The 27,004-nt window shown below is 39.4% G+C and overlaps 7 protein-coding genes across 7 annotated transcripts; 4 read left to right on the forward strand and 3 right to left on the reverse strand.

Moving 5' to 3' along the window:
* Positions 1–285: 285 nt before the first annotated feature.
* PG994_009935 (uncharacterized protein) lies at positions 286–1,789 on the forward strand (the record flags this gene model as incomplete). The annotated part of the gene is made up of 2 exons (XM_066861344.1): positions 286–1,682; positions 1,753–1,789. 2 exons carry the CDS (start codon positions 286–288, stop codon positions 1,787–1,789), a joined length of 1,434 nt encoding a protein of 477 aa, XP_066710454.1.
* A 13,218-nt stretch (positions 1,790–15,007) lies between these two features.
* Positions 15,008–16,397, forward strand: PG994_009936 (uncharacterized protein; the record flags this gene model as incomplete). Its single annotated transcript, XM_066861345.1, has 3 exons — positions 15,008–15,078; positions 15,141–15,549; positions 15,669–16,397. The coding sequence occupies 3 exons, from the start codon at positions 15,008–15,010 to the stop codon at positions 16,395–16,397; spliced, it is 1,209 nt and encodes a 402-aa protein (XP_066710455.1).
* A 1,516-nt stretch (positions 16,398–17,913) lies between these two features.
* On the forward strand, positions 17,914–20,097 carry PG994_009937 (uncharacterized protein; the record flags this gene model as incomplete). Its single annotated transcript, XM_066861346.1, has 4 exons — positions 17,914–18,149; positions 18,732–18,794; positions 18,913–19,445; positions 19,505–20,097. The coding sequence occupies 4 exons, from the start codon at positions 17,914–17,916 to the stop codon at positions 20,095–20,097; spliced, it is 1,425 nt and encodes a 474-aa protein (XP_066710456.1).
* A 368-nt stretch (positions 20,098–20,465) lies between these two features.
* On the reverse strand, positions 20,466–20,687 carry PG994_009938 (uncharacterized protein; the record flags this gene model as incomplete). Its single annotated transcript, XM_066861347.1, has 1 exon — positions 20,466–20,687. One exon carries the CDS (start codon positions 20,685–20,687, stop codon positions 20,466–20,468), a length of 222 nt encoding a protein of 73 aa, XP_066710457.1.
* A 111-nt stretch (positions 20,688–20,798) lies between these two features.
* Positions 20,799–22,255, reverse strand: PG994_009939 (uncharacterized protein; the record flags this gene model as incomplete). Its single annotated transcript, XM_066861348.1, has 3 exons — positions 20,799–21,623; positions 21,737–21,884; positions 22,215–22,255. 3 exons carry the CDS (start codon positions 22,253–22,255, stop codon positions 20,799–20,801), a joined length of 1,014 nt encoding a protein of 337 aa, XP_066710458.1.
* A 591-nt stretch (positions 22,256–22,846) lies between these two features.
* Positions 22,847–23,969, reverse strand: PG994_009940 (uncharacterized protein; the record flags this gene model as incomplete). Its single annotated transcript, XM_066861349.1, has 4 exons — positions 22,847–23,280; positions 23,347–23,505; positions 23,584–23,709; positions 23,768–23,969. 4 exons carry the CDS (start codon positions 23,967–23,969, stop codon positions 22,847–22,849), a joined length of 921 nt encoding a protein of 306 aa, XP_066710459.1.
* A 389-nt stretch (positions 23,970–24,358) lies between these two features.
* On the forward strand, positions 24,359–26,780 carry PG994_009941 (Major facilitator superfamily domain- general substrate transporter; the record flags this gene model as incomplete). The annotated part of the gene is made up of 9 exons (XM_066861350.1): positions 24,359–24,363; positions 24,481–24,667; positions 24,752–24,807; positions 24,888–25,015; positions 25,083–25,374; positions 25,466–25,564; positions 25,663–26,066; positions 26,164–26,410; positions 26,552–26,780. The coding sequence occupies 9 exons, from the start codon at positions 24,359–24,361 to the stop codon at positions 26,778–26,780; spliced, it is 1,647 nt and encodes a 548-aa protein (XP_066710460.1).
* Between the last annotated feature and the right edge of the window lie 224 nt (positions 26,781–27,004).

Raw genomic sequence — 27,004 nt, forward strand, 5'->3', positions numbered from 1 at the left:
TTTTCCTTTGGGAATTCTTGCGTTTGACACGCTGCAGGCGTTCTTCCTCTGCCGCTATTCCAATCAAATAAACATCGTGATTATTTGACTGGCTGGCCTGGCGTTTCTCATCCATAACTCTTATTTACGGGATTTCGGATACTCTAAGCTCAGTTGCCTCACCGCGCCTGCTGCCTTCTGTCTGACACTTTCTGGATTCACCTCTGCCAAGTGGGTAACAACAACACACCATTGCGCAAGTACTACCTTTACTGACGACATCTACACCAGCAACCACCTACGAAGATGGCGGACCCTAGCAGTTCCAATACCGCCCACAAGCGCCCTCACGAGGGACCTGCCAACAACGGCTCGAACAAGCTCCAGCGCATTGCCCAATTTTCTCAGGAAAGCACCAGCAACAAGTACGACAACGGCTCGAACCACAGCATTGCCAACGCTTTCCAGGCAAGCCTTGGCAACAACTTCGGCAAGACGCAGACGGACGAGTGTACTTCCCAGACATTTGTCACGGAAGACGGCAGGCTCATCACCGACAGCATCCCGAACCACGTCCGCAGACATGATGCAGAGATCACAAAGCAGGGCAAGAGCTTGTACGCTGTTCTCAATGCACACGGCGGATTTGACGAACGGCTGAGCCAGCACGATGAGAAACTTGCAGACAATGAGAAATTGATCCATCAACAAGTGGAGGCCAATAGCAGCAAGATTGCACTTGATGAGGTGGCTCGCAAGGAAATCGCCAACCTGAAAGACACGATACAAGCACGATTCGATGCCATAGATCGCAAGACAACTCAACGCGACACCAAGGTACACCAGGCACTCTCCGCCATGGCGAAATGCCTCCAGGAATTAGGCCATCTGGCTGAGCTGGCTGCGGAAGGAGAACAGCTCGCTGCAGTTCAGGTTGCACAAGTCCAGGCCAATCTCGATGCGGAATCAGGCGACGTACAAGAACGCCCGGATGTACCCCCGGCCTCAAGGGATGCGGGCTCCAGGAACCCTCAAGACCCGAAGAATTACACCCGTCAAGGTATTATCGAGAGTAATGGTGCTCTCCAAGTGTTCGAAAGGCACTACTTTCCTTGGCTTGATAGCCTCGACTTCCGTCCTCCGCTGGGAATAGTCCAATATAAGGACGCGTCTCTTATGTTCTACGAGATCGAGCTATTCAAGTATAAAACTGTGAGATATTCCATTGTCACCAATAGCTCTCTATTCCCACCTATCGTTAAGAAGTCGAGAGAAGAGCGTGGATATTTCGAAAGTGACAATTTTCTCATCCAGTCATCTGATGAAAGAGCTTACCTTCACCACGTCCTAGAGATGGAAGTTCAATGGCCCCTTCCGCCGCAGGGTGAGACTCTGCCCCATTATGTTCTTCCGCTGGGACATTTCTTCGAAAGTGACCCTAAGATAATGGTCCCCGTTGTCTGGTCGGGCTTTCATGTTGTCATGGATGTTACCACGCCATCGAAATCTCTTTGGCTAGTCTATTGCTCCGAGGGCGATCATTGCGACCCGACGAAACGACATAGGAGTTGGCCGCTTAGATTCCCAGACATATTGAAGAATAACGGAGATGCTGTCAATGTTATGCGGCTTTCTCCTAATATCAAGGGCATCTTTGAACCTCTAGGAATGGTAAGCGGCCGTCAAAGGTACAACATGGAGAGGTATGTATACGGAGGAAAGCTTATTTTCACCGTGCCCAACATTGGTTTACTTCTAAGTGCCATAAACAAGGGATGGCCAAGATATAGGGATGCACATGCATTGTTAAATGATCTGGTTACAACATGGGCTACTAAGAAGGTCTAAGTCGGTATGTATTCTGCAAAGATAGTTAAAACGAATAAATATAAACGGGTTTATTATTATATATTAATACTATTAATTAATAATATTAAGAGTATAAATTTAAGAAGTATTACTTTTTATTTAATTAATTAATACTTTTATATTAAGTAATTAATTATAATTTTTTAAAAAAGTATTATTAATTAATTAATATAATTAATATTTTATTTAAAATTAATAAAAGTTAAAAAACTAGTTTAAATATTATAATTTAATATTATTTTAAGTAGTAAATAATATACTTTTTACTTTATTTTATTAACTTTTTTAATTAATTATTTTAATAAATTTATTATCCATATTAAATAAGTTTTAAGTTTAATTAAAATTATATTACTATATTTTTTTATTTATATTTATCTTTAGTATTAATTATAAAGGGTATTATATACCTCTTTTAATAAAATAAAAAGAGGTTCGTACGCGTAAATATATAATATCTTTTTTAAAATAATATAAAAAACCTTAATTCCTGCTATTCTAATATTAATAAATTTTTATTTTAGCGATAAAATTAACTTATTCCTTTTTTTAAATACGGGCCTTCTCTTCTCAAGGGTCTCGTACGAATAGGTTATATTAATCCGGTATTCAATACTTATTTAAATTATATAAATAATATTATACCTTTTTAATATTATACCTTTTTAATATTAATTTTATTAAGTAATAAATCCTTTTAATTAATTATTTTAATCGTTTAATAATAATAACGGTAATAAAAAAAGTTATTATATATTAACGTATATCTTTTCTCGTTATAAATTAAAAAGAATAGTTTAAAAATAGTAATAATAATAAAGGTGCCGTTATATATCGCGATATAATATATTTTATCGAGGACGTGTAGGTCTAGCCTCTTAATATACGCTTTTATACGTATAGTAAAACTATTTATTAAAACTACTTACTCGAGGGCCTTATTTAAAAATACCTTAGTATAGGCGTTTATTAAATTATCTTTATTATCGATATAATAGATTTATAAGATCTCTTTTTTTTTCGTACGATTTTTAAAAGAATATAATATCGATTATAAGCCGTTTTTTATTTATTATATCTAATTTAATTAAGTAATTATAAAAGGATTTCGAATTTATATAAAAGATTATTAATATATTTTAAAATTTAAAGGTTCGTATAATTCTTTTAAACGTAGTACTTAGTACGATATCGTTATTTATATTAAAAATCGTACCATATAATTTATTAATTAACACGCTTCGTATAGCTCTTTTATATTTTATTAAACTCTAATAAATAATATTACTTTAAATCTTAAACTAGTCTTTCGTACGATTTATTTCTTAACTTAATAAGATTAAGTATTTAAATTAAAAAATTAAATCCTCGTTATTTATAAATAAGCCGTTAATAAGAATATATATCTTTATATAATAAAAGTTAAGCGAGATATGTTTTAAGCCGCGTATCGAGTTTTAAATTTATTATTTAATACGCTTATTTAAGCTCTTAATATCTTTATTTTTTAAGGTTTATATTTAAATAATAATAAATAAGTTATACGCTATTTTTAATTAATAGATAAATATTAAGTATATTTTTTTTACTCGTTAAAAGATGTATTACTAATCTTTATTAATAACCTTCGAGTCGATAGGTTTTAATTAGTTAGCTTGTTTTTTTTATTTAAAAGGATATTATATAATTTTAATCGAATCTTGCCTCCGTTAAATTCTATCGGTATATTTTCGGTCAGGATGTTTTTCGGCTTTATACGAAATCGTTACTCTGTTAGCTTTTCTCCCTCTTTTTAAGAAAAAAAGGGCTATAATAAAGCTAAATATATCGTCGGTTTATATTATTATAATATCGAAAGTATCCGGTCCGTTCGTAATAAATAATAAGTAGGCGTTATACGTTAAGATTATTATTTTTAAATTTTATACGTAATAATTATAATACGTTTTAAACTAGTAAAATTTTAACTTTATTAGTCTATATAAAGGTAATACGATTTAAAATAGCGTCTTTTCGAGATATTAAATTTTTAGCTTTATTAATAAACGTGTGTAAACTAGTCGGTTTAATTTATTATACGATTAAATATACGCTTATATAATATCGCATAGCTTACTTTATATATTAAAGTTTCGAATTAAGGTCGGTTTAAAAGCTAATAAGAGTTTTTAATTTATCCTTTAAATTATTAATAATTAAGTTAAAATAGCTTCCTTTTTTATATTTTTATAGCCTTATATTATAAGCTTCAACTTCTCCTATAGCTTCGTAGTTTTACCCTTAATCTTTTATACGAGCCGTATTTTAAAGATTTTCCGGCCGGTGTGCTTACCGGGTCGAATCGAATAAATTCGAAGACTCTTTATACGGCGAGATTATTAATCTCCTCCGCGTCGGACTCTTAAAATAGATATCTAAACGAGGTAATAACGCCGTTTTATTAAAGCTTAATTATTAAGTCGTAATTTTCTTATTTTTTTAAGTAAAAAATACGGCGGTTAAAACGTTCCGGAGTAGATATTTTCTAGGTTGTCCCCGGCTACGTCGTATAAAAATTACCGTAATTTCCTCGGCTATCGGTTCAGTATTTAAGATATTTACCGGCTATTCTAGATCTGGTTATATATCCGGCTCGTCGTGCGGTTCTCCGGCCTTTTCCCAGTAGTACGGCTTGATTTAAGTTATTCGAAAGGCTTTTAAGTTGTCCGGGGTATCTACCCGGATCGTACGGTTTTTAATAATTATTATTTTATATAGTTTAGTTTATGCTCCTTTTTTTTATTAAATTAAGACTTTATTTCGGAGCGAGAGTATTAAAATATTATAAATAGCCGGTTCGTTTCAAGTATTTAAAGTTCGATAAATATCTATATTTATACGTATCTTTCGAAGTATCTTTATTACTTTCCGTACGGCTTTTTTTCGTACTTAAATCTCTAGTAACGGTAATAAGTTCCTATTGATACGAGGGTATATTTTAAATACGAGTAAGGTAAGTATTAAGCCGTTAAGGCCAGCCGAATTATTTAAAGCTTTAATAGCTATTTAAAGCATTATTTCGATATTTATTCGATAACCGAGATCTTTTTATAAAATATTAAAGGTTTTATATAATAAAACATATATTCGTTTAACCTTATTTATTACTTAATAAGTTTTAATAAGTATTTATTTATAAATAATTCTTATTATTTATACGTAGTTTCGAAATTCTTTTTAAAAGTGTATACCCGGATCGTACGAGATATAATTAAAGGGTCCCTAGTATACGTATATTTAATATTTATAGAGGATATTTTTAATATTTTATACATTAAGCGAGTATAGGAATATAACCGTTTAAAAAAACGTATTCGAATCGATTATATAAAGTACGTTTTATTCGTTAATATAAATAACGTTTATAATAATTTCGTAATTAAAGTCGTATTTATTTTATAACGAGAATTTAAATCTTTATAACGCCGGATTATATAATTAATATTAAGAATAGAACTTTTAAATCTCGTCAAGAATAATAAAGTCGATATCGTTATGGCCGGCGTTTTTAAAAAGAGTATAAAACTTCTTTATAGAAGGGTGTCTAAATCGTCGGTAAAGGTGTCGAAGCTGTTTTTCGGTAAAATATAACGTCGTTTCTATACGGCCGGTATTAAAAAACGAGTGTCCTTATTTATTAATTATAAGTAATATTTCGTTATTTTTTTATATAATAAGATTAAAAATATTATTATAATACGCTTTAAACCGGTTAATATTATATAATAAAAATAGGAAAAGAGTTATAACATTTAAAATATAATACTTAATTATTTTAATTAATAAAATAGGTTTTAAATTTCCGAATTTAATTTTGACGTTTTTTAAAGTTTAATTAATTTATACGTTTAAGTTTTTCTATACGTAAGTTTTTATTTAAAGCTTTTTAATTATTAAAAATAAAGCGGCGCCGATATTTTAAAACTTTTTTTAATAAGTTTAGTTATACGAGCTATTAAGGTTAAATTAATCGGCTTATACGGTAACTTTTAAAAAATAAATATCCTTATTAATAAACTAGTAATAAAACGCGGCGTTTATTAAATAAATAATGTTTTATTATACGTTTTCTAAATTAGAATAGTCGTACTTCTTTTCGTTATTTTTTAGCTCCTCTTTTTTCTTTTTTTAATTTCGGACGAAATTTTCGTATTTATTCTAAGTAAAGAGTTCTTATTTAACGTTATTTTATATTTAAAGGTATTAAATTATTATATAAGTTCGTTTTTTAATTAAGTAGTTTATTAATTAATAGCTTTATTTATAGTAAATTTAGCAGGTTTTTTAATTAAATTACCGGTTTTTATATAATAACTTAAGTTAAAAAGTATTTATAAATTATTAATTTCTATTTTATTTTAATACTTAATTATTATATAATAATTTATTTTTATAAGCTAGTTTATTTCCTTTTATACGGTTATTTATAAACCGTTTATCGGTTAAGTATATATTCGTAGCCGGGTTTCGATATAATTCCTTTATTATATATCGTTTTAAGAGCTTTTAGTCCGCTATTATACTTAGCGATACGTAAAAGTCCGAGAATAGCGCTTCGTATATTAGCTTTTAATTAATAAGGGCCGGTATAAGTTCCGGAACTCCTCGGTAGGTTTATACGATTAAGGTATAGAGAGCGATCTCTTTTTCGAATCCTTTTCTAAAGGCTCGTTATACGAGTTAAAGCTTATTTAGCAGGATTTTTAAAACTTCGATAAGTTATTTTTTAACATTTTTATTTTTTATTTATACGAAAAAGGTTATTATCTAATTTATAAAATATTATTCGTAGTTTATTATTATATTAAAGTGCGAGTCTATAAAGTAATATATTTCGTTTTATTTCTATTCGAGTCCGATATAATTAAAATAGAGTACCTCCGCACGGCCGGAAAAAATATTCGAAAAGATTATATAATATTAATCTTTTAATATATTTAGCCGTTAATATATTTAGCCGTTAATATATTTTAATAAATATTCGTATTTTATTATAAAAGATATTATACGGTTTATTAATATAATTCTTTTTTTTATATTTTTAAAAAAGTAACGACTTTATTTTAATCGATTTTATTATTATAAATAGCTCGGCTTAAAAGGATATCGTATTTTATAACGTATATTAAACTAGATAATCGTACGGTTTAGTCCGGCGGTACCGGAATTAAAAAAAAAAGGACGATATCTTACGACGTTTAAATACTTCTAAATCTAGGTTTAAACGTCGGGCCTAAAGTGTCCCGTAGTACCGCGGACGATTATTTCGTATAGAGACCGGGTGTCTTTAGCTTAGGCGGCGGTTATTCGATTATTTATTCTCGAGAAGAGTATAGAATATCCTCTTTTCGAGTTTCCGAAGTTAGTTTTATTAATCGGTCCTATTAATATGTAAAAGCGGCCGGTAATATTAAGCTTATAAGCTTAGTTTTAAAAAATCCGTTAATTAATATATTAATTCCGTATTATTTAAAATAATTAAAGAGTTTTTTTTTTAAAACGTATAATTAATTTAACCGAATTAATACTTAATTTATTTATTAAACTCGGTAATAAACGATTTTTAAAAAGTGGTCTCTTTTATTTTTAATATATAGTATTTTAAATAGTATTATATAAAATATATTATAAATAGTTTAAGTACTAGTTTTTTTTTAAAAATATATTTAAAAGTTCGAATTTTTAAAAAGCGAGGTTACTATTTTTTTTTTAAATTATTAAAAATATTTTAATATTTTAAGAAACCTTTTTATACTTAGATAGTTTAGGGTTTAAAGTTATTAATTTACTTAAGTTTAATACGTCCGGGTTTAGTTTTAATTCGCCGACTATAATTAAATTTATTTTAATAAGGGTTATTATTTTATAAATCGAATAATAAAGTTATATAAATATATAATTATATATAATTTAATTAATTTCGTATATAATTCGAAACCTAGTCTCTTTTTTATAATATATATTCGGGAAAAAGGGTTCCTTTTTATACGGTTAATTTAGTTCGGCTCTTTTTTCGTATTTCTAACGGGCGGAAATTTTTAGGGCTTTTTAACACGGTCGCCTTTATATCGATAAGGGCGTAAAACCGTCTCTTTACTTTTATTAATTTATAATTATTATAAGTAATTATTAATTAATATTAAATAAGCTTTCGTATATATATATAAGTAGGTTCCGGGTTTAATCGAGGTTATATTATTATATTCTTTTATTTATATCTATTTCTAATATTAATCACGAGAGGTATCGTATACCCTTTTTAATAAAATAAAAAAAGGGCTCGTACGCATAGGTATATAGTACCTTTTTTAAAGTAATATAAAAAACCTTAGTTCTTGCTATTCTAATATAATTTTCGATAATATATTATAATTTTTATAGCTTCGATATAATTTAGTTAAGCTATAATACGTCGGAATTTAATAGTATAAAAAACGGTTAATCTTTTTTATTTAAAAGTTTCGAGTTCTTTTTCTACTTATCGTTTTTTATTAAGGTTTTAAAAAAGTGACTTAAAAGGTTATTTAAATTCGTCGTAGTTTTCGAAAATTCATTACGCCTCTATACGATATATTTTAACTTACTAATTAACGTATCCTATAAGCGAATATCCTACATAAGCGAATGTCTTATTTTTATAAATTTCTTTATAGCCTTAACCTTTTTTTATATTCTTTTACGTCCGAAAATATTATAACTTTAAAAAGAGAGTAATATAATTTTAGCGCTTTAAGCGTTTTAAAAAAACTTAATTTTAAATATACGAAAAGCTGTATTAATCTATTACGTCTTATTAAAAACTTTATAATATAAACGAAATAATTAACCTACACGACGCGAAATATTTACAAATTCTCGAAAACTTCTAAATTCTAAAAAAGATACGATTATTCGATATATTATTAATTTAAATACGCGATCGTTTTTTCCCCGATTAAATAATATAAAAAATATAACGAATCGATTATTTAGTTTACATAACGCGGGACGCGTCGGCGTTAATTAAGCTTTTAACTTTATACGATAATAATTAGACCTCTAGATATGTTTTAATCGAAGAATTAATTATTAAAAAATCTTTTACAAAAATCCCGACGCGTATTATATATAATTTACCTTTATACGGAATATAATTTATAAATATAAGATTTAAAAGGAGGATATCTATAACTTTAACGAGACCGGCTTTTTTATAGGTTAAATCTCGTCCGAAATAATCGTAACCATTTCCGATTAACGCAGAAAGCTTAGGGTAATGTAGTAAAGGAATCGGGAATAAGTTATAATTATTTAAGGCGTCGGATTACACGGTTACGCCATCCCTCCGTATATTATTTTTACCGGGAAAACGTACTTTTTTTTTAATATAAAAATAGATTATTACCGAAAAATTAGGTAATCGTAATTATTAAAAATAATTAAATCACGAATAAAAAAGGCGAGGACTAGATTCGATATTTTAATTAATATATTAGGTTTTATATAAAGGGTCGTTATCGCCTTTTAATCCTAAACGGCTACGAAAACTATTACTCGATAATTTTCGAACTTTATTATAAAAAGAACTCGATTATTACACTCTATATACCTTCTCATTTATTATATAAGCTTTAACCTTTTAATATCGGCTATTTTCGTACATTAAAAAGGGCGTACGGAAAAGAAATTAAATATTTTATACGGGCGTATATTACCTATATTTTAAAGGAAAACTTCTTACTAACGTTTTTAAAAGCGTTCCAAGCGATTTTCACTATTTCGAATATACGAGGAAGCTTTCGAAAGATAGGACTTATCCTGTATAATCCGGAATATATTATTTTATAATTAGATATAAAGCTATATATTTTAATACTTCTGGGGATATTTTCTGGCCTACCTCTTTCTTAAGAATTAAAAACTTTAAATAACCCGATTAAAGTTTAATCCTAAACGAATATATTCGAAACCGTATTATACGGTATTAAAATAGCTTTTCGATATTTATTTTAACTAGTTTTAACTAGATTATAAAAGTTATAACGTATATTATATACCGAGTTACTTTTTTAAAAGGTAAGAACGCGATATTTCGAAAAGTAAATAAAATGTTTAACCGGCGCCGCCGTACAAAAAAGAAACGATTATAAAATGGAGGATTATTTCGTATATAAGCTAGAAAAGATTTATAGTTTTAAAGGGACGTTAATAAATAATTATAAAACGAATCGCGTCAGAGGAGTAGTTATATAAGGATATTTAGAACACGTTTATAACGCTATAAAATCTGCGGAGAGCCCGGGTATAATACGCGTACTTATCAGAATAATATAGAAGTATTTAGAAATAAGGATTCTAATTAATTTTAATATTTTAAATACGTTGTAATGAAATTAACTTATATTTTATTAAAAAGGGTATAAAAGAATGGGACATTCGCTTATGGGATACGTTATTTTTTATAATTTAATTTAAATAAAGTTCGAACTAAGCGAATATTTAATTTTTAAAAAATAAAGTAACGTAAATAATTTATTAAGTAACGTTTTAAAACGTTCTTTTATAAAATTATTAATAAGGTTTAATTTAAATAAAGAAACTTTAGAAATTTCCGCTTATTTCGTTAAATAATATTAATATAGTAATTTTTATACCTTTTTTAAATATAATAAAGGTTTATATAATATTAATAATTATATAAAAAAGATATACTTTTTTTATATAACTTATTAATATTATAAGGTATTTATTTTAAAGTACTTTTAATAAAGAGCTCGTTACGTTTTCTTTTAAGCTTAGCGTAATAATATTAATAATTAACCTTCTTTTATTCGAGTTCTTTAATTCGTTTAATTAGCGCTTATAGTTTAAAGTTATTATTACTATCGTTACTATTAATATTTATAGCGGGGTCTCGCTAAGAGGTGCTAGGGGTAGCGATAGGGATTTTTCTTTAACAGATAATATTATTAGGGCTAGGTATAAATATAGTTCTTATAGAGCTATTATTCGAAGGTTTAAATAATAACTCGTAAGAATAAAAGCGATTAAAGTATAACGAATATTATTTAAGTTTTAAAAAAAACTTAGTAAAACTTATAAAAGTTTATATTAATAATATAAAAAAGTATTTCAACGTGTAATAAAAGTAACACTTTTATTAATATAATATATAATAACCGGGTTATAACGTATTAATAAAGAATTAAGTAAAGGTATTTATATAATAAAATTATTAAGGCGGTTTATTTTATTAATAAATTAAGATTAATACTTAAATTAATTATTAAAATAAAGAGTATTTATATAAAATATATAGGAATATTCGTTATTATATATTTAATCCTTTTTTTATTAATTACGTTTATTTAGTAATTTTTATTAATTATATTTAATATTATTTAATAATTATAATTAAGTTATTTAGTATAATTTTATTAAGCTACGTTTTATTTTTATTATTATATAATTTATTTCTAGTTATTTATATTACTTTATTTACTTTTACTTACTTATAACTAGCTAGCTTTATCGTATTATTACCGTAGTATTAATTATTATAGTGTTAATTATCGTAGTATTATAACGGTATAGCGAGGTTTATTATTATAAGTAAATTCGTTAGCGCTAACCGGTAGGGTAAGCCTTAATACTAGTTTTTATAAGCACCTCGAGATATAGTATCGCCGTGCCGAGGTTGAGTCTAGCCGTATAATTAGGTCAGGTTATAATAACTTACTACTTAACTAAATTAATATTAAAAAGGTACAGCATTACCTATATTGTTTAAGTAGGTATTAAACACCGGATTAAAGTAACTTAGCCGTACGAAACTCTTATAAAAGAAAGGCTCGTATTTAAAAAAAGGGAATAAGTTAACTCTATTACTGAAATAAAAAACTACTAGTATTAAAATAGCTAAATATTTATATTACTTTAAAAGGGGTGCCACGTGCTTACGCGCACGAACCCTTTTCTTGTTTTATAAAAAGGGGCATACGATGCCCCTTATAGCTAGTAAAAAATAAAAATAAATAATAAAATATAATAATATAACACTACTTAAACCCTCACTTATACGTATATACGAAAGCTTATTTAATAAAAAGTATATAAAAAGCTTAATATAAAAACTTAAATAAGTTAAACCTTAATTTATTAATATTAATAATTTTTTAACTATTTTTATATATAAATAACTTTTATTTTTTTAATAATAATATAATTAAATAAACGATTAATCTTTTAATAATAACCACGAGAATAAATATACTTAATAATATCGGCGCGGTTTTAAACTTAATAATATTTATATAATTAATTATATTAAATATTAAAATAATTATTATAATTAATACCTTAAAAAGTTATAAATATATTAATAACGTTAAAGCTTTTAATATAAAGCTAGAATTATTAACGATATTAATTTAATATTCCTTTTAATTATTAAAGAGCTAGATTAATAATAATTAAAAGATCTTATAATAAGTGAGGCTAAAAGGAGGGCTACTAGTTAGTTACGATTAGGCGATCTAGATTAGTATTAGATATAATCGGTTTAAAACACTAAAAAACATCACGAAATATGAACCAACCAACCACTAACTAACCAACGCCCTTTTAATCAACCGTTTACTAACTAACTAGCGCAGAATCGGCTGCAGGGGTAGTAACAACTAACTAGCGGTACGCTGGTTAGTTGGTTAGTTGAACGGCAACACTGGATCCGAGCCACGAAGCAGAAAAGCAATGAGAATTTGTTCCAGTCACCATGGTCCATTGAATTACGTTATAAGCTAAAGCACCCCTCTACGGACCAACCCTTCGCGGACTAGAAAACTTATTAAATATACCCTTTTAATTCAAAGTCATTTCTATAATTAAAATTAGTTAAGATATACTATTTTTTAATATTCTTAATAATAATATAATCCTTTGTTTCCGTTCTATCGTCTTTTATTCCCTCTATATCGTTCTTCGGCCTACTTAATACCTTAACGTCGGTGGATTCGTTCTTAAATATAACCCTACTTTTTAACCTCCGCTTAGCCTGTCGTATATTAAATATATAAATAAATCGCTATCCCGGTGCGATTTTTACTTTTTAACGTATTTTAATAGTTTTTTTATTAAATTTAGCTTAAAAATAATTAATTTAAGCCTCGAGGCTCGCGATTTTATTAACTTATTCGTTAAAGGCCTTACTAGCTTACGAGTAAAGAGTCTTTAAGAAAAAGAAGTTAAAAGTAGGGTTTATAGCGGCTAGTTTTCGATTATTATTTCTTAATACCTAATTATTAAAGGGTGTTTTAATAGGCGTTAAGGCTAATTCGGCGATAAAATCGGGCGTTAATTCTTTATTAACTATTAGGGGTGGCTCTGAACGTAATTAAGCGATACTCTTATCCTTTAGGATAATATATTTCGATAATAAAGGTTTCGATCGATCCCGTGGATAAATCCTAGTTATTTTTTAAGCATTTTAGATCGTCGAAGGAATTAAAACGTTAATTCTAGCCTAGCGGTATACTTTTAATATATCTAATTTAATAGGTTTAAATTTAAAGACCGCGTTTAAATATACTTTTAAAAAGATCTTTAGCTTTTTTTTTAATAGCTTAAAAACCCTTATATTTAAAACTTATACGATATAATTATAATATAGCTCGTAAAAGACGAGCTATATTTTATTAATAAGATAAAACTATAAAAAATCTTCGTTTATATATAAATTATAACCGTTATAAATTAAGACGATTTATTTATTACCGTAACGAGACCGAATATAAGGAATAAAAATATCCTAAATTTAATCTAATATTATAAGATTATTGGTCCACCTTTTAGGCGATGCTTTAAACCGCCAGTCATCTTAAAGATGGCTATCTTAGTTTAGAAACTACTGGCTTTAGACGTCGGCCCCCTTAAAAATAACCAGCGGCGGGAGGGTTACCCTATTACAGCCTATACACTCTAGGGTAGTAATCTATTCCCCTTTCTCGACGTCTTTTTTAAAAGCTAGATAATTAATAGCTTCGGTAATTACCTAGTGGTCACCGCTAACGCCTTAGCCGATACCTATTTCGTCGGTATTATAAAAGCGTTTAAAAGAGATATTAGCTAGTTCTAAAGTATTAAATCTATTAAAAAAAACGTTAATATTAGCGATAATTACCTTATTAACGCGGTTATAATTAATTATTTTAAACCTAGTAATTTTAACGGATTCGTTTTTAATTAAAAATTAAATATATTAATATTACCTTAACATATAAAACGCCTCGAAAGCGTTTAATATTTATTAAACTATATATTTAAACTTAACGAGCGCTAGCGTAAAGCTTAATCTAGCCTAGCCAATAACTTAATTCGCTAATTAAGTCTTAAAAATAGTAATAATACCTGCCGGTCTTTATTTAGCTCTTATCGCGTCGGTATACCGGCTAGGCGCTATATAATATAAAATTAATCGGTATTTTATTTATAAACGGCTTCGCGAATACTTAGTTTAAGCTTTACGTTACGTACCGTAGCTTACGCGCGTTTTTAAATATTAAACGATAATATAAAGAGATAATTAAAAAAAACGAATAAAATAATAATAATATATATGGTTAAAAGGTAAAAGTAGTAAGAGAAATCCATATTATTATCTAAAGGTCTAACGCGTTTATAGAGCGAAACGCGGTGGTCCGTGAAGGGGTGGTCCGTGGAGGGGTGCTTTAGCTTATCTGATGCATTGCTGTTTCGTGCTGATTGTAAACTTGACCTTTTTGGCTGCAACTCACTTTTGAGTTGACCGAAGCAATCTACTCTTGCATGAGAGCAAATTCGAACTGGACCAGAAGCTGCAATATTGTCCTCGACGATAGCAGCAATCAATCACTCCCAGCTAACTGACTTGATCACTTGCCTGTCTGAATTTTCAATTTACTCCTGCCAGTGTGTTTTGATCTCTCCTACCAGGCAAGCACTTTTCCCATCCCCACTAAACCACCGCTCCTTCCCTAGTACCAACTATCACTTCATCCTGCCGTCCTGGGTCCTTCTTCACAAGCACCACTAGTTAATCTTTGGGGGTTTCTAGAAACCACCATAAATTGCCAATTCCACCTTTCACTTTGTTCCACCTCATAACATGGCACCCGCCGAACTCAAGGGTCAAGCACCAAAATACTTCCAGGACAGCGTCATTGACACGCCATCATCGTTAGTTGTCCTACCCTTCTATGATTTGGAAAGCTTTCCTGACTTCAGTCTTGTTACCCAAGGTCCACCATGGCGGATGGAAACACCTTTGGAGGCAGCGGACCTTCTAGTCAACCTTCAGGCAGCAAGCGGCCCGGCAGCTCACCTCTCAGCGGTAACGATTCTGCCAAGAAACCCATGACGTTTCTCGGGGCTAGAAGCGCATCTGCTGCCCCTAGTACTACTGGTGTCATATTCGGATCTCCATCTGTCGCTCCTCATCACCGCCCTTCAATATTCCCCAGTACTCCCAACTCGTTCGCGCCTCCACCTCCTGCTCTGGCTCCGTCTCCGACTTCTTATTCGGCACCATTGATGGTCCCCTCCTCTTCATTCCAGCCTGGTCAGTGGGCGAGCCCATCGACGGCCAATAAAGCCACATACCCGCCAGTTCTGACACCCGCACAGCAGCAGGATTTGACCAACTCGAACGTAACAAACCTCACCAGACAAGTACTCGACTTACAGAAGCCCTGAAAGCTATTGAGAGAGGCATTGCCTCTACCAAGAGCTCGTCTGCCCCGACTCGTGCGCGCAAGAATGTCGTGTAGGCTGAAGATTATCTTGACTGGCTGAAGCAGCTTGATCTACAGCCCCCTGAGGGAATCATCAACTGGAAGAAGGCAGAGATCACATTCACTGCCCACAGTCTTGTCAACTTCGGTAACCTTGAACTGATTCTAGTGACGAAAGGCTGCTTGCATCTCCCACGTGCATTATGGGACGCTGCCGATAAGCAAGTGAAAACAGAACATGATCTTGATTTCTTCCAGGAGATTTACCGCAATGAATGCGTCGAGCTGGTCACTTCAACAGCCGTACCGTTTTCTGTCACCTTCCCCAGACACCTACTCCCATTGGGCTCGGTATACTCCACACGCCGTTCAAACACACGTGTTGCGGATCCGCCCTCATTAATTGCACACCTGTACATTGATATTAGCAAGCCATCAAAGTCACTCTGGTTGGTGACTTCGGGCTTTGGAGAACCGGGAATCTTTGGACTAACGACATGCGAGTGTAAACTCGCTGAAAGTGTCTCTGTAAAGTTCGACATTGCCAAATTAGTCGACGACGTCCGTACGCTGGGGCCTTCTGCACCCTCCGGCCCTATTATGTCCAACGAGCAACATGTGGTCCAGACTTTCAGAGATCCAGCATTAGCTTTTCATTCCGCTGATTTTTACCATCTGGCTAAGCCCGATGCCTTGGAACTAGAAGAAGCCATTCGCAAAGGCTGGTCTAAGGACGGGTTTGCATCATCGTCCCTAGCGCCCTGATCATACAAGTCTTCAGGCAGCGACGGCGAGATACAGAGGGACGACCTCACCACACACATATGACGGATCGCAGGTGCCGCGTGTATTGCCATCATCCACGGCAACAGGGATCTATTGTGATTACTCAAGAGCTTACGAAGCAAATGGAGTTACGGTATTTTGCTTGTACAATATGGTACTAGGAAACTTGTAGAGATGATTGGCATGGGTCATTGAGATACTCTATAGACTAATGGCATCCCCTCTGAGCACATGATTTGTTTGACGTCGTGATTCTATGCTTGTCCACTATATACGAGAGCGCGCTACGGCTTCGCTGCTCCAGATCTAGCTCCTCAATCTAAGCTTCTCTTTGGCTTAACCCATTGCGCAAACCCCGCCAGTAATTGATAACAAATGGCTAGCTAACTATGCGTTCGATATTTGTTCGGTGCCAAAGAATTTGCTGGCTAGGGAATCTTTCCGTCCGCTAACCACAAGCAGCTCGAGGGGTTAGCCAATATGCCATGAGTGCCTGTTGAAGTCCTGATGCGACGTAGAACCGGGTTGCCTAGGAGAAGGCAGACACGACCCGTTCCACCCCAGATTTCAGCATCTTCGTAATCTCGGTAAGGTCTTTGGCACGCTTAGCGCCAACACACTGTTGTCTTATTACTCACGCAGTCTCCCTTACGTCCTGATGAGGACGGATGGATCGCTTTCTTTGTCTGCATTTTAACTTTTTCTTCTTCTTCTTTTTCCTTTTTTGAAGACTATCATTTTCTTTGATAAGATCATTTTCTTTGATAAGATCATTGTTCATGTGATGGATGACGGCACTACTATCACCCAAACGCCCCTTACCGGCGGTGCTGCACGAATACCGTCTCGCTCCCCCTCAGATATCGCCGTTCACCCCGTATTATGGAAACGAGTGTGAGCCCCTGGTCGATTGCAGCCGCGAGCTCTCCACTGCTTGCCATCCTGCATACCTTGTCAGCCGTAATACGCTCACATCCTCCTTGGCCTCTTCCAGGCCGGCCTGTTTCCCGGACGGTTTCTACGAGTTACGTGAGTGAGGGGTTTGTTTATTAATTAAAGCTTCCCCCCTAAGAGAAACAGTTGCCCGTATATGTAATGAACCTGACAAGAAGTCGGGGTGCGATAATTAAAAAAAGACCTCTCCGCGGTATATCCAGGCACGGCGTGCATGTCCGGCTGGCAGAACGCCTGTCAAACCACGTTTCAGGCCTTCGGGAAGGAACAGTCGCAGATCTGGTGCTGTCTGGCCGGTGATTTTGAATGCTCGGCTACCGAGAAACTGGGTACACCTTCCGGGGTGTGTGTGAGTCTGGTGTCGAAACCCACGCGCTATTTTGTGATCTCGGCTACGAATGCACATGGGCTTCCATCCATGGGAATATCCAGTACGGTGTTCCCGACGCTGGCCGCCGGCCAGGCATGGCCGTACGTCGTGGATGCTCTGCCATTGCAGGTTCCGCGCGCAAACACGGGCAATCCGATGCCCACCGCCACCATGGAATCCAATTCAGAGACCGCCACAGACTCGAGTTCAGCCGAATCTTCTTCTTCTTCTTCCAAGTCCGGTTCCACAGAGGATACAAGACGCCTCCCCACGAGTTCCATAGCGGGCATAGGCGGGAAGCGTCTTGGCCGTCGTGGCCTTCTACACCGCCATGTTCTTCTGCGTGTGCTGCCTCAAACGACGACGCAGCAGCCGCAGCAGAAGAAGCCTCCGGGACCCAGTAGCGGGTCTGGGGGGTTGACACGTACTGCTGCGAGCCCGACGAGTTGCTCACGACCGACGTCCGGCGGTCCGAGCTGGAGGGGTACGGAATGTACCCCGAACTGGACGGCAGCACGCGGCCCGCGGAGGCACCGGCAACGGGTAATGGGGATATACAGCAAGAGGCGACCGATATCAAAGAAGGATGGGACCGATCTGATGGGACTATGTACGAGCTGCCCGGTGTGCCTCCTAGTAGAATATGAACGCATGGTATGGCCAGTTTGAGATGCCACCTTGTGCGTAATTGGCTCTCTTTGGATTCTATATTCCGTATTGGGAGATGTCCACACAAGTGACCTATTTCTCAATTTGGCATATCGTTGCCATACATCCCTAGTAGGTTGAACTAAATATTATAGTTCATCATTAGAATGCAAGCCGTACCAACCGACGTATACATTACTATATTTATGTGGCTTCGGCGCTAGCCACCGCCACAGGACCCACTTGGTAGATGCTTATCTAGACATCCTCCAAAATATGTCGTCACATTCTACGTTTCCATGACATAATATGCCGGCTTTCTCATATAAATGCCACAAAAGGCCTGTCAAGGTCAAGGAAGATGTCAGCGGCGGCCACCGCCAGTCAATCACGGCGGTACATGAGTAAGAAGCAAAGACCATGTGACTACTGCCGAGCCCGAAAATCGGCATGCCGCCTTGACCGAGGGCCTCCTTGTCGTCTCTGCCAGATGAGTGGTCGGGAGTGCACCTTTCTCGATAGACCGGCCTCACGGAGGAGTCCAGCAGCAGCAGGTTCCAGTGGAAGAAGTCCAAGCGCACGAAGCGATGATTCCGGGCAACTAGCTGCAGTTGCTCCTCCGCCGCCCAGTGGTGCGCCTGGGCCTAGCGTGGAGACGACACCTTTTGACCTGCAGATGGCCATGGACAGTATACCAGACTGGCCCCCTTATCTGATGAATGAATCGGACTTTGACGCCATATTCAATCAGGAGATTTCCGCAGCAAGCAAAGCAGATTCCATATCTACACCGCCCAAACCCAATCCAGATGGATACAGTGGACTTCAGGTCGAGTTTCTGGGCTTGAGCAGCGACATGGACCCTTTCATGCTCCAAATGTACAAGTACGACGACCAGTCTCTCTTCAAGTTTAAGGAACTCGCCGTTCAGATGGTGCAAAAAGGGCCCATCCCGTGCCAGCTTCTGGTGTCGCCCGAGACACTCTACCATTCGCGAAGAGCGGAAACAGGAACCGAGATCTTGAACGAAGAGGAGGCCAGAGCAATGCTGGAACGTTTAGTCGACCAAAACCTCGGCGGAAAGCTCATCGACCTATTTCGCCGGTTGATTCAGCCTCAGTTTCCCGTTTTCTCGACCGAGACTGGCCAAATCCGGCCGAGACCCCTTCGCACCTCCTGGCGGCCCTGTATGCCATCACACTGCCGTTTACGCTGTTTGACGATTGTCTCAACGTGGATACCGCGTACGACCTTGCGGTTTATCCGGACCTCTTCGGCATCATCAACACGGCGCTGTCGTATTACATGCACACGCCCAACATTGCGATTGTGCAGACCCTCCTTCTCCTGGTGTTGAGGCCCTCCAATATCCACACCTTCACTGACGCAGCCCACCGTTGGGCTCTTCTGGGTACCTTGACTAGTCATGCTGTAACCATCGGATTGCACCAAGACGCTGACAGCTGGATCATTCCGGCTTGGCAGGTCGCCCAAAGACGACGGTTGTCGTTTCTTATCCTCGCCGCCGACAGATGGCTCAGTTGCGGCTATGGAAAGCCCCCGCATATCCATGAAGACAATTGGATTGTCACGGCCCTGGAAGCCAGCGACCGTTTGGGATGCGGTCTGGATGAGGACAAATGCTCGCAAGTCATCCAATTTTCATCCCTAACCGGCGCACTAGGATGTGTACTATTCAAGCTGTAGTACGTCAACACCCCCTTTCCCCCATGTGTTTTGCGCCTCGTATCGTGCTGACTTGATAAGTTCACTGCGGGCAACGAGCGAGACTTCCACTAGCGTGGAGAGAACCATGGAGACCGCTCGTCCCATCCTGGACCGTCTCACCTCTATGCGACAGTACATTGCCCCGGTCGCGATTACGCAGCTCCTGGGCTGTCTATATGCGGAGCTTATGGTACTTCGCGCCATGTCACGTCCATGGCTCGTCCTCAGCAAAGATGGCACTTCTTCCACCTTGGATGATGGGGCAACGGCCATCATCTATGACCAAGTTCGATTGCGTACCAGAGAATGTACAAAGCAACTCTCTGAACTGGTCTGCCGACTCGGTCCTAGCACACTGCCATTTTCTGGCCTCCGTGGAGCCAAATGGCCTTCTCTTCGTTGTTCCAGGCGCAGATGACCATGGCGATCTCGTCGCGAGACTCGGATGAAGCAAGCGTCTGGATAGGAGATTTGATGAGCACGCGGAAGTGCGCGCGTCTGCGAATCCAGTCCTTCTCGCAATTACGATTGGGACTCATCAGAATCGATTCACTGTTCTGGCGCGGCATCGAGAATGTCTTGCATCTTCAGCCTCACGTTCGTGAAGCGTTTAGATCTCACCAGTACCAAGAATAGGGGACAGATACCCCATTGGTTACGAAGGATGGATATATATGCCATTACACTGCCAGTCTGCCTGCCCCTAGTAAGAAACCACAAGTCACCAAAAAGCGCTGCCGCTGTAAGTGTTCTACAGATTGGCCTGAGTCACACGACTCGAAAAGGCGATCCAGGATGGGCTTGGCACTAGCGACCGCATCAGCTGCCATGCCATAGCCCGCCTGGAATCCAGTACCGCCCGCCCCGTAGTTATGGACAAGCAGACGACCCTGGCCTCGGACTTTCAGTTCCACTGCCTCAACCCTAGCCCCGCCCTCGCGCGAAGGCCGAAGCCCAGCCAGGACTGCCAATATCTCCGAGTGGCTATTCCGGACCTCGCTAGAAAGCTCGCTTGTACGCTTCAGGATGGAGTCTGTCTCATCAGAGAATGTATCACTCGTGCTGGGTCCCCTCTCAGTCAGTACTAGTGTCCCAACCAACTTGATGTGTGGACGGACGCAACTCACCTCACGCCTTTCTGCATATAGCCACCCAAGATCACATTGCCGTTGGAAAACGGTCGTGGGATGATATATGTCACGTAATCCCGCCCGTGCCTCATGACGTTCTGGTGGACATCGGGGGCTTTCACCAGGACGATCTGCCCCCTCGTGGGTAGCACCGGGGATCCGCGACGCCGGCCAAGTGGGCCGACGCGTTCCCGTACAATTGAAGACGACCTCGGTCTGGGGGCTGATGTAGGCGTCGTGTATGTCTGCGGTCTTTTGGCGCACGAAGCGGACGCCGTGGTGGTCTTTCAGCCGGCGGTACAGGAACTTGATGTGTTCCGGGGCGTTGATCGTCACGGTGGTGTACTTCAGCCCGGACGCCACACCGTCGGGAAGCTGGGCTGCCGGAATGATTCGGAACTGTTTGTTCCATTTTGTTCTAGTCAGTATCTCAGGAAACGTTTTGCCTAAAAGGGGGAGGGGGCCTCCACTGTCGGTAATCAACTCACGTCTTGCAGATAATCGGACAGTGACTGCATCTTGTCGTCGGAAACTTTGTCTTCCCAGTACTCGGTGGACGGAGTCTGTTGCACAAACGATTCGGGCCCGACCTGCTCGGCGAGTTTCGTGAGGTGCTGGTAGCCTGTTCGGTCCCACCTCAAGGCATTCGCGTCGTGTCCAGAGATGGCTGAGAAATTCGCCCCGGCCCTGGTGTATTGAGTTGACTCAGTACAAACGCCTTGAGGCGGAGAGAGGGAGAGCTGGGATAGGAGAGGTTTGGGTTTTGTATTTTACCATGGTGATGTGTAATTGATGGACGTATCACCTGGAAGGTGCTCGGCAATCACGGTCACGTATTGCCCAAGTCCTTGGTCTGCCAGTATGGACGCGACGTTCAACCCGATGATGCCGGCGCTGCTTGCGAAGTTTGGGTCAGTTGCTATTTCCACAGAAAGAGCTAGGGAGGTGTTGATTTGTTCTACGGACCCTACGATCACAATCGCCTCTCTGCCGTTGTTTAAAGCCATGGTAGCCGAGGTCTTGCTGATTCGGTAGTAGTATACATATGGTATGGCTGATAATGACATCTAGAAGTCGTCGTGATAAGGCGACTCGACGTTGGCATTATCTATCTATTATTATCAAAGGCCGTCATTGGGGTGGGGATCCTGGGGTGCGATTTGATTGGCGGCGTTGACTTCATTGAGCCCACACTTCTAGTAGTTTCCGATTGTCATTCAGGTCGCTGACCCGAACGGACTTTGATAAGACACCGGACGTTGAGATGTATAATACCGTTTGGTGTTAGATATGGTTAGTCAGGAGTCTTGTCAAAATCAACGCTGCGGTGACGAGCAGATACTACTACTTCCGAAGCTATCCAAATTAGACACTCGCATGCTGGCCCATCACATCTAATATTCTTGTTCTTCGCAGACAATCAAATTCAGTTATGATATCTCTTTTAGATTAATTAAAATGAGCATCCCGCAGCACCTGGATAGTATCCTCTATGAACTCGAAACTCTTGGATAGACCACGCTCCGGGTGGTTGTAATGCGCAAACGCATGAGGCGCCCCTTTATACCGTTTCGTCGTCACCCTGTTCCCAGCCTCCTTCAACTTCTCCGCGTACGCCTCCCCTCGTCCCGCTCGAGGTCGAACTCGGCCGTGACCACGTGGGCCGGCGGCAAGTCCGCGAAGGACGCCGCCAACATCGGCGTCATGAGCCAGGAGGCAAACGCGCGGTCCTGGGCCGCGTCGTCATCGCCCAGCCAGTACTTCAGAAACCACTGCTCCCGCCCCAGCGGGCTCCACGGCAGGTCCTGCAGGTCCCGCGCGCTCGCGTAGGGACAGTTTTTCTCGTCGAGCCGCGTTACGCGCCGGCGGCAGTAGCGCATGTCCGTCGCGGGCACGATCAGCAGGTGCAGCTTGATGGGGATGCCTTCGTCGCGGGCAAAGTGCGCCAGGACGGCTGACATGTGGCCGCCGGCGGATAGGCCGCCGAACGAGACGCTTTGGGGGATCGACGTTCGTCGTTTTGGAGTTTTGCCTTGTCTGGGGAAATTGAACGACCGATCGCGTCAGTTGGCTTTATGGTGAGACTGTGCAAAGGAACGTACCCATTTTGCAGCATCCCAGCAATCATAGATGGCCGTGGGGAAAGGGTACTCGGGCCCCTTCCGGTAGCCGACATCAATCACTTTGATGCCGACCGCATTACACATGTGGCGACACCATGCCCTCTCCGACTCCAAACTGCCCACGACCCAGCCTCCTGTAATAGTAAAGAGTGAGCCTGTGAGCAAATCACTTCACTGTCACAGACTCATAAGAGGCAAGATCTGGCACTTACCGCCATGAAAGTTGAGATGCACCGGGAATGGACCCGGTCCTTCGGGGCTGTATATCCGGATCTGAATCTGGCCTGGAGGGCTGGAGACCGGGATGGATATGTCTTCCACCTTATGAACCTCCGGTCCTAGTATGTGTTAAAACGATTCTTTCAGCCCATCTTCTTTGTTATGGTGGTATCTTACCGTTATACGTAGCATAGGAAAAGCTGTATTTGGCCGGATCTTTTCGGTATTCTTCCAAGGTGACCTCATCCGAACGCATGATGTGACTGCCGTGTGTATTCCATAGTTCGCGCCATTCCGGGTCTAGGCCGGGGTATGCATCCTCCGGTATAGTGTGCGGTATGAAGCCGTTCGGCGTTGCGCTGGCCGGGTCGGCGGCCATAGGCGGTGCGCCAAGACTTGAACATGTGTTAGTCATGATATAATATAGGTGATGATGGTGCCGCCAACTGATCGAAATAGATACGCCCCCTAGGTGCAGTAATTACGAACCAACAAAAATTGATGAGTCGTACTATGAGGCGGCTTTTGGTCTTTAGCTGGAAGGGGAAGGTCGTCCCCGGTTAAGTCCGAGGGGGTATTAGAGAGAAAAGAGGACTTTTGATTGGCGGCGTTCTCGTTCGCCCGATCTGTAGTGCTATCTCGCCTATCTCTGGCTATCTGTGGGTTATTTGAAGGCCACGATAGGCCTGGAACGCCGCCAATCAGAAGCCAGCAATTATGCCAAGATCTACGTATGCACGGTCATGCGCGAACAGGGGGTCCTAACCCATGGGGTAATTGACGGATAGGTGGGTTCATATACAAATGACTCTGTCTCTCCTGTTAAAGAAGTTGATTCCGTGGGTTCATCGACAACCATACAACCCTTGACCAGTTCTCCTTTACTCCAGGTTTCAGTCCTACGACGACGGCATGGCGGACCGGAAAGACTCGAAAGACGCAAAGGACGTCGAGTTGCGGAATGTGCAAAGTGGAGACTTGAAGGGCCCGACGACACCGGCTTTGGGTTCCACTCAAGGCCTGCGTCGCGTGCCGGGCAAGATCCCACTTGCGGCACTGCTGATTCTCTCGGTTGAAGTGAGTGAAGAACTACATTACATATCCAACATGGATTTAGCATCTATCTTTCCCACCAAGTACTGACCAAACCTTCATTCGTAGCTGGGTGAGCGATTCACGTACTTCGGATTAAGCGGGCCCATCCAGAATTACATCAAGTAAGCCTTGGGATATTCTTTGAGATACTATACTTGCTGTCCTGAGGCGACATGAATACTGATATAAACACTTAAAATAGTAATCCTTATGATCCGGGATCTGGCCTTCCTGGTGCACTGGGTCGAGGACAAGCCACCGCTACTGCCCTCGGCAACTTTTTCAAGTTTTGGGCATACACGTCGACCGTGATAGGTGCTGTCGTGGCCGGTACGCCTGCCCTTAATTACCTTCCCGAGACAACGATAGACTTACTGACACACGCAAAAACGCGCAGATCAATACCTGGGCAAATTCAAGACCATCCTACTCGCCTGCGGCATCTACACCGTCGGCCTTATTATCCTGGTCGCCACCTCGACGCCGGCCGCCCTCGGGGACGGCGCGGGCTTCGGCGGCCTGGTCGCGGCCATGGTCACGATCGGGCTGGGCACGGGCGGCATCAAGGCCAACGTGACGCCCATGTGCGCCGAGCAGTACGAGGAGCCAGACGAGGTCGTCCAGACCCTGGCGTCGGGGGAGGTGGTCGTCGTGGACCCGCAGCTGACAGTTCAGAAGCTATTCATGTGGTAAGCAAACTTTCCTTTTCCTCCTCCCCAACCGCGCTGATTATAGTGGATGATGATCTTCTGACGTGAAGAACAACTTCGGCGGCTCCAGGTTCTACTGGGTGGTCAACGTTGGTGCGCTGTCGCCGCTGATTACCGTCAACATCGAGGCCAGACACTCGTTCTGGCTCGCTTATCTTATACCCCTTCTGTAAGTCTCACACACTGGTACCGCATATTATTATTATTACCATCACGCAGTTGCGTCCAGGGTATGTTTGAGACTAACACACCTAATTACCTATTCAGGGCCATCGTCTTATCCACCATCATCTTCGTCCTCGGCCAAAAGAAGTACACCAAGATCCCCCCGCAAGGCTCGCCCCTGCTGGACGCCGCCCGCGTGACGGCCGCGGCCTGGCGCGAGGGCGGCTTCGAGAAGGCCAAGCCCTCGTCGCTGCGGGCTCGCGGCGTGTCCGAGGAGGAGATGGCGGCGCGCTGCTGCTACACGGACGAGTACGTGTCCGACGTGCGGCGGGGGCTGCGGAGCTGCAAGATGTTCCTGTTTCTGCCCTTCTACTTCGTCTGCTGGATCCAGATCTGGAACAACCTGATCTCGCAGGCGGGGCAGATGGCTCTCCACGGCACGCCCAACGACCTGCTGCAGAACCTCGACCCCATTGCTTTGATCATCTTCATCCCCATTCTAGACTGTAAGTTGGTGCCGTTTATGTTTTGCCCGCGCCCCAGCCCGCCCCGCTCCATCCCATTGCCATATGAAAACACCTAACGTAAATCACTAAAATGTAGTGGTCGTATACCCCCTCTTCCGCAAATACAAGATTGACTTTGACCCCACCACCCGCATCTTCTGCGGCTTCCTCTGCGCGTCCGTCTCGATGGTCTACGCCAGCGTGCTGCAGCACTACATCTACGCCTCGCTCGCCCAGAGCATCCACGTCTGGGTCCAGGCGCCGGCGTACGTCCTGGTCGCGCTCTCGGAGGCCTTCGTCATCGTGACGGGGCTCGAGCTGGCTTACACGCAGGCTCCCACCAAGTGAGTTCTTGTCTTAGTCTGGTCCCCGGCGTTCTTCCCCTTTCCACCACTTTGATTTTTCGTCGTTTGAAGACGACCACATACCTGATTTGTTGTTATTCGACTGATGAGTAATGTATGGTTAACTAATCACTTTTTTAGCCTTCGGTCTGTGGTCTCTTCGCTGTTCTGGCTCACCATCGGTGTGGCTGCCGCCATCTCCATCGGCCTCAGCCCGGTTTCGCAGGACCCCTACCTGGTCTGGATGTATGGGTCTTTGGCCATCGTTAGTCTGGTGGCCGGATCCATCTTTTACGCCTGTTTCTTCCGGGCTAGAAAGGAGTACGGACGGGAGGAGGTGATTGTAGAGGGAGAAGAGCCACGGGGTTAAGGTTAGACAGGCTTGACCCATAATACTTAAGACTATATTTATAAGCTTTGAAAATAGCTACACTTAATCTTTAGAGCAAAGGAGTTAAATACCTTGCACCACCCCTGTGAAGATTTATTTACCCTGTTGTTTAGTCTATCGAATTTTAACGCTTTAGCTATTACTTTTTTTATTAAAAAAGTAAATGACTTATTTAAAAATAGTTTAATTTAAAAGATTAATAA

This window comes from Apiospora phragmitis (genome assembly GCF_038363925.1).
Source record: "Apiospora phragmitis strain CBS 135458 chromosome Unknown utg000010l:1.0-9815664.0:1.0-9183399.0, whole genome shotgun sequence".
Taxonomy (NCBI): Eukaryota; Fungi; Ascomycota; class Sordariomycetes; order Amphisphaeriales; family Apiosporaceae; genus Apiospora; species Apiospora phragmitis.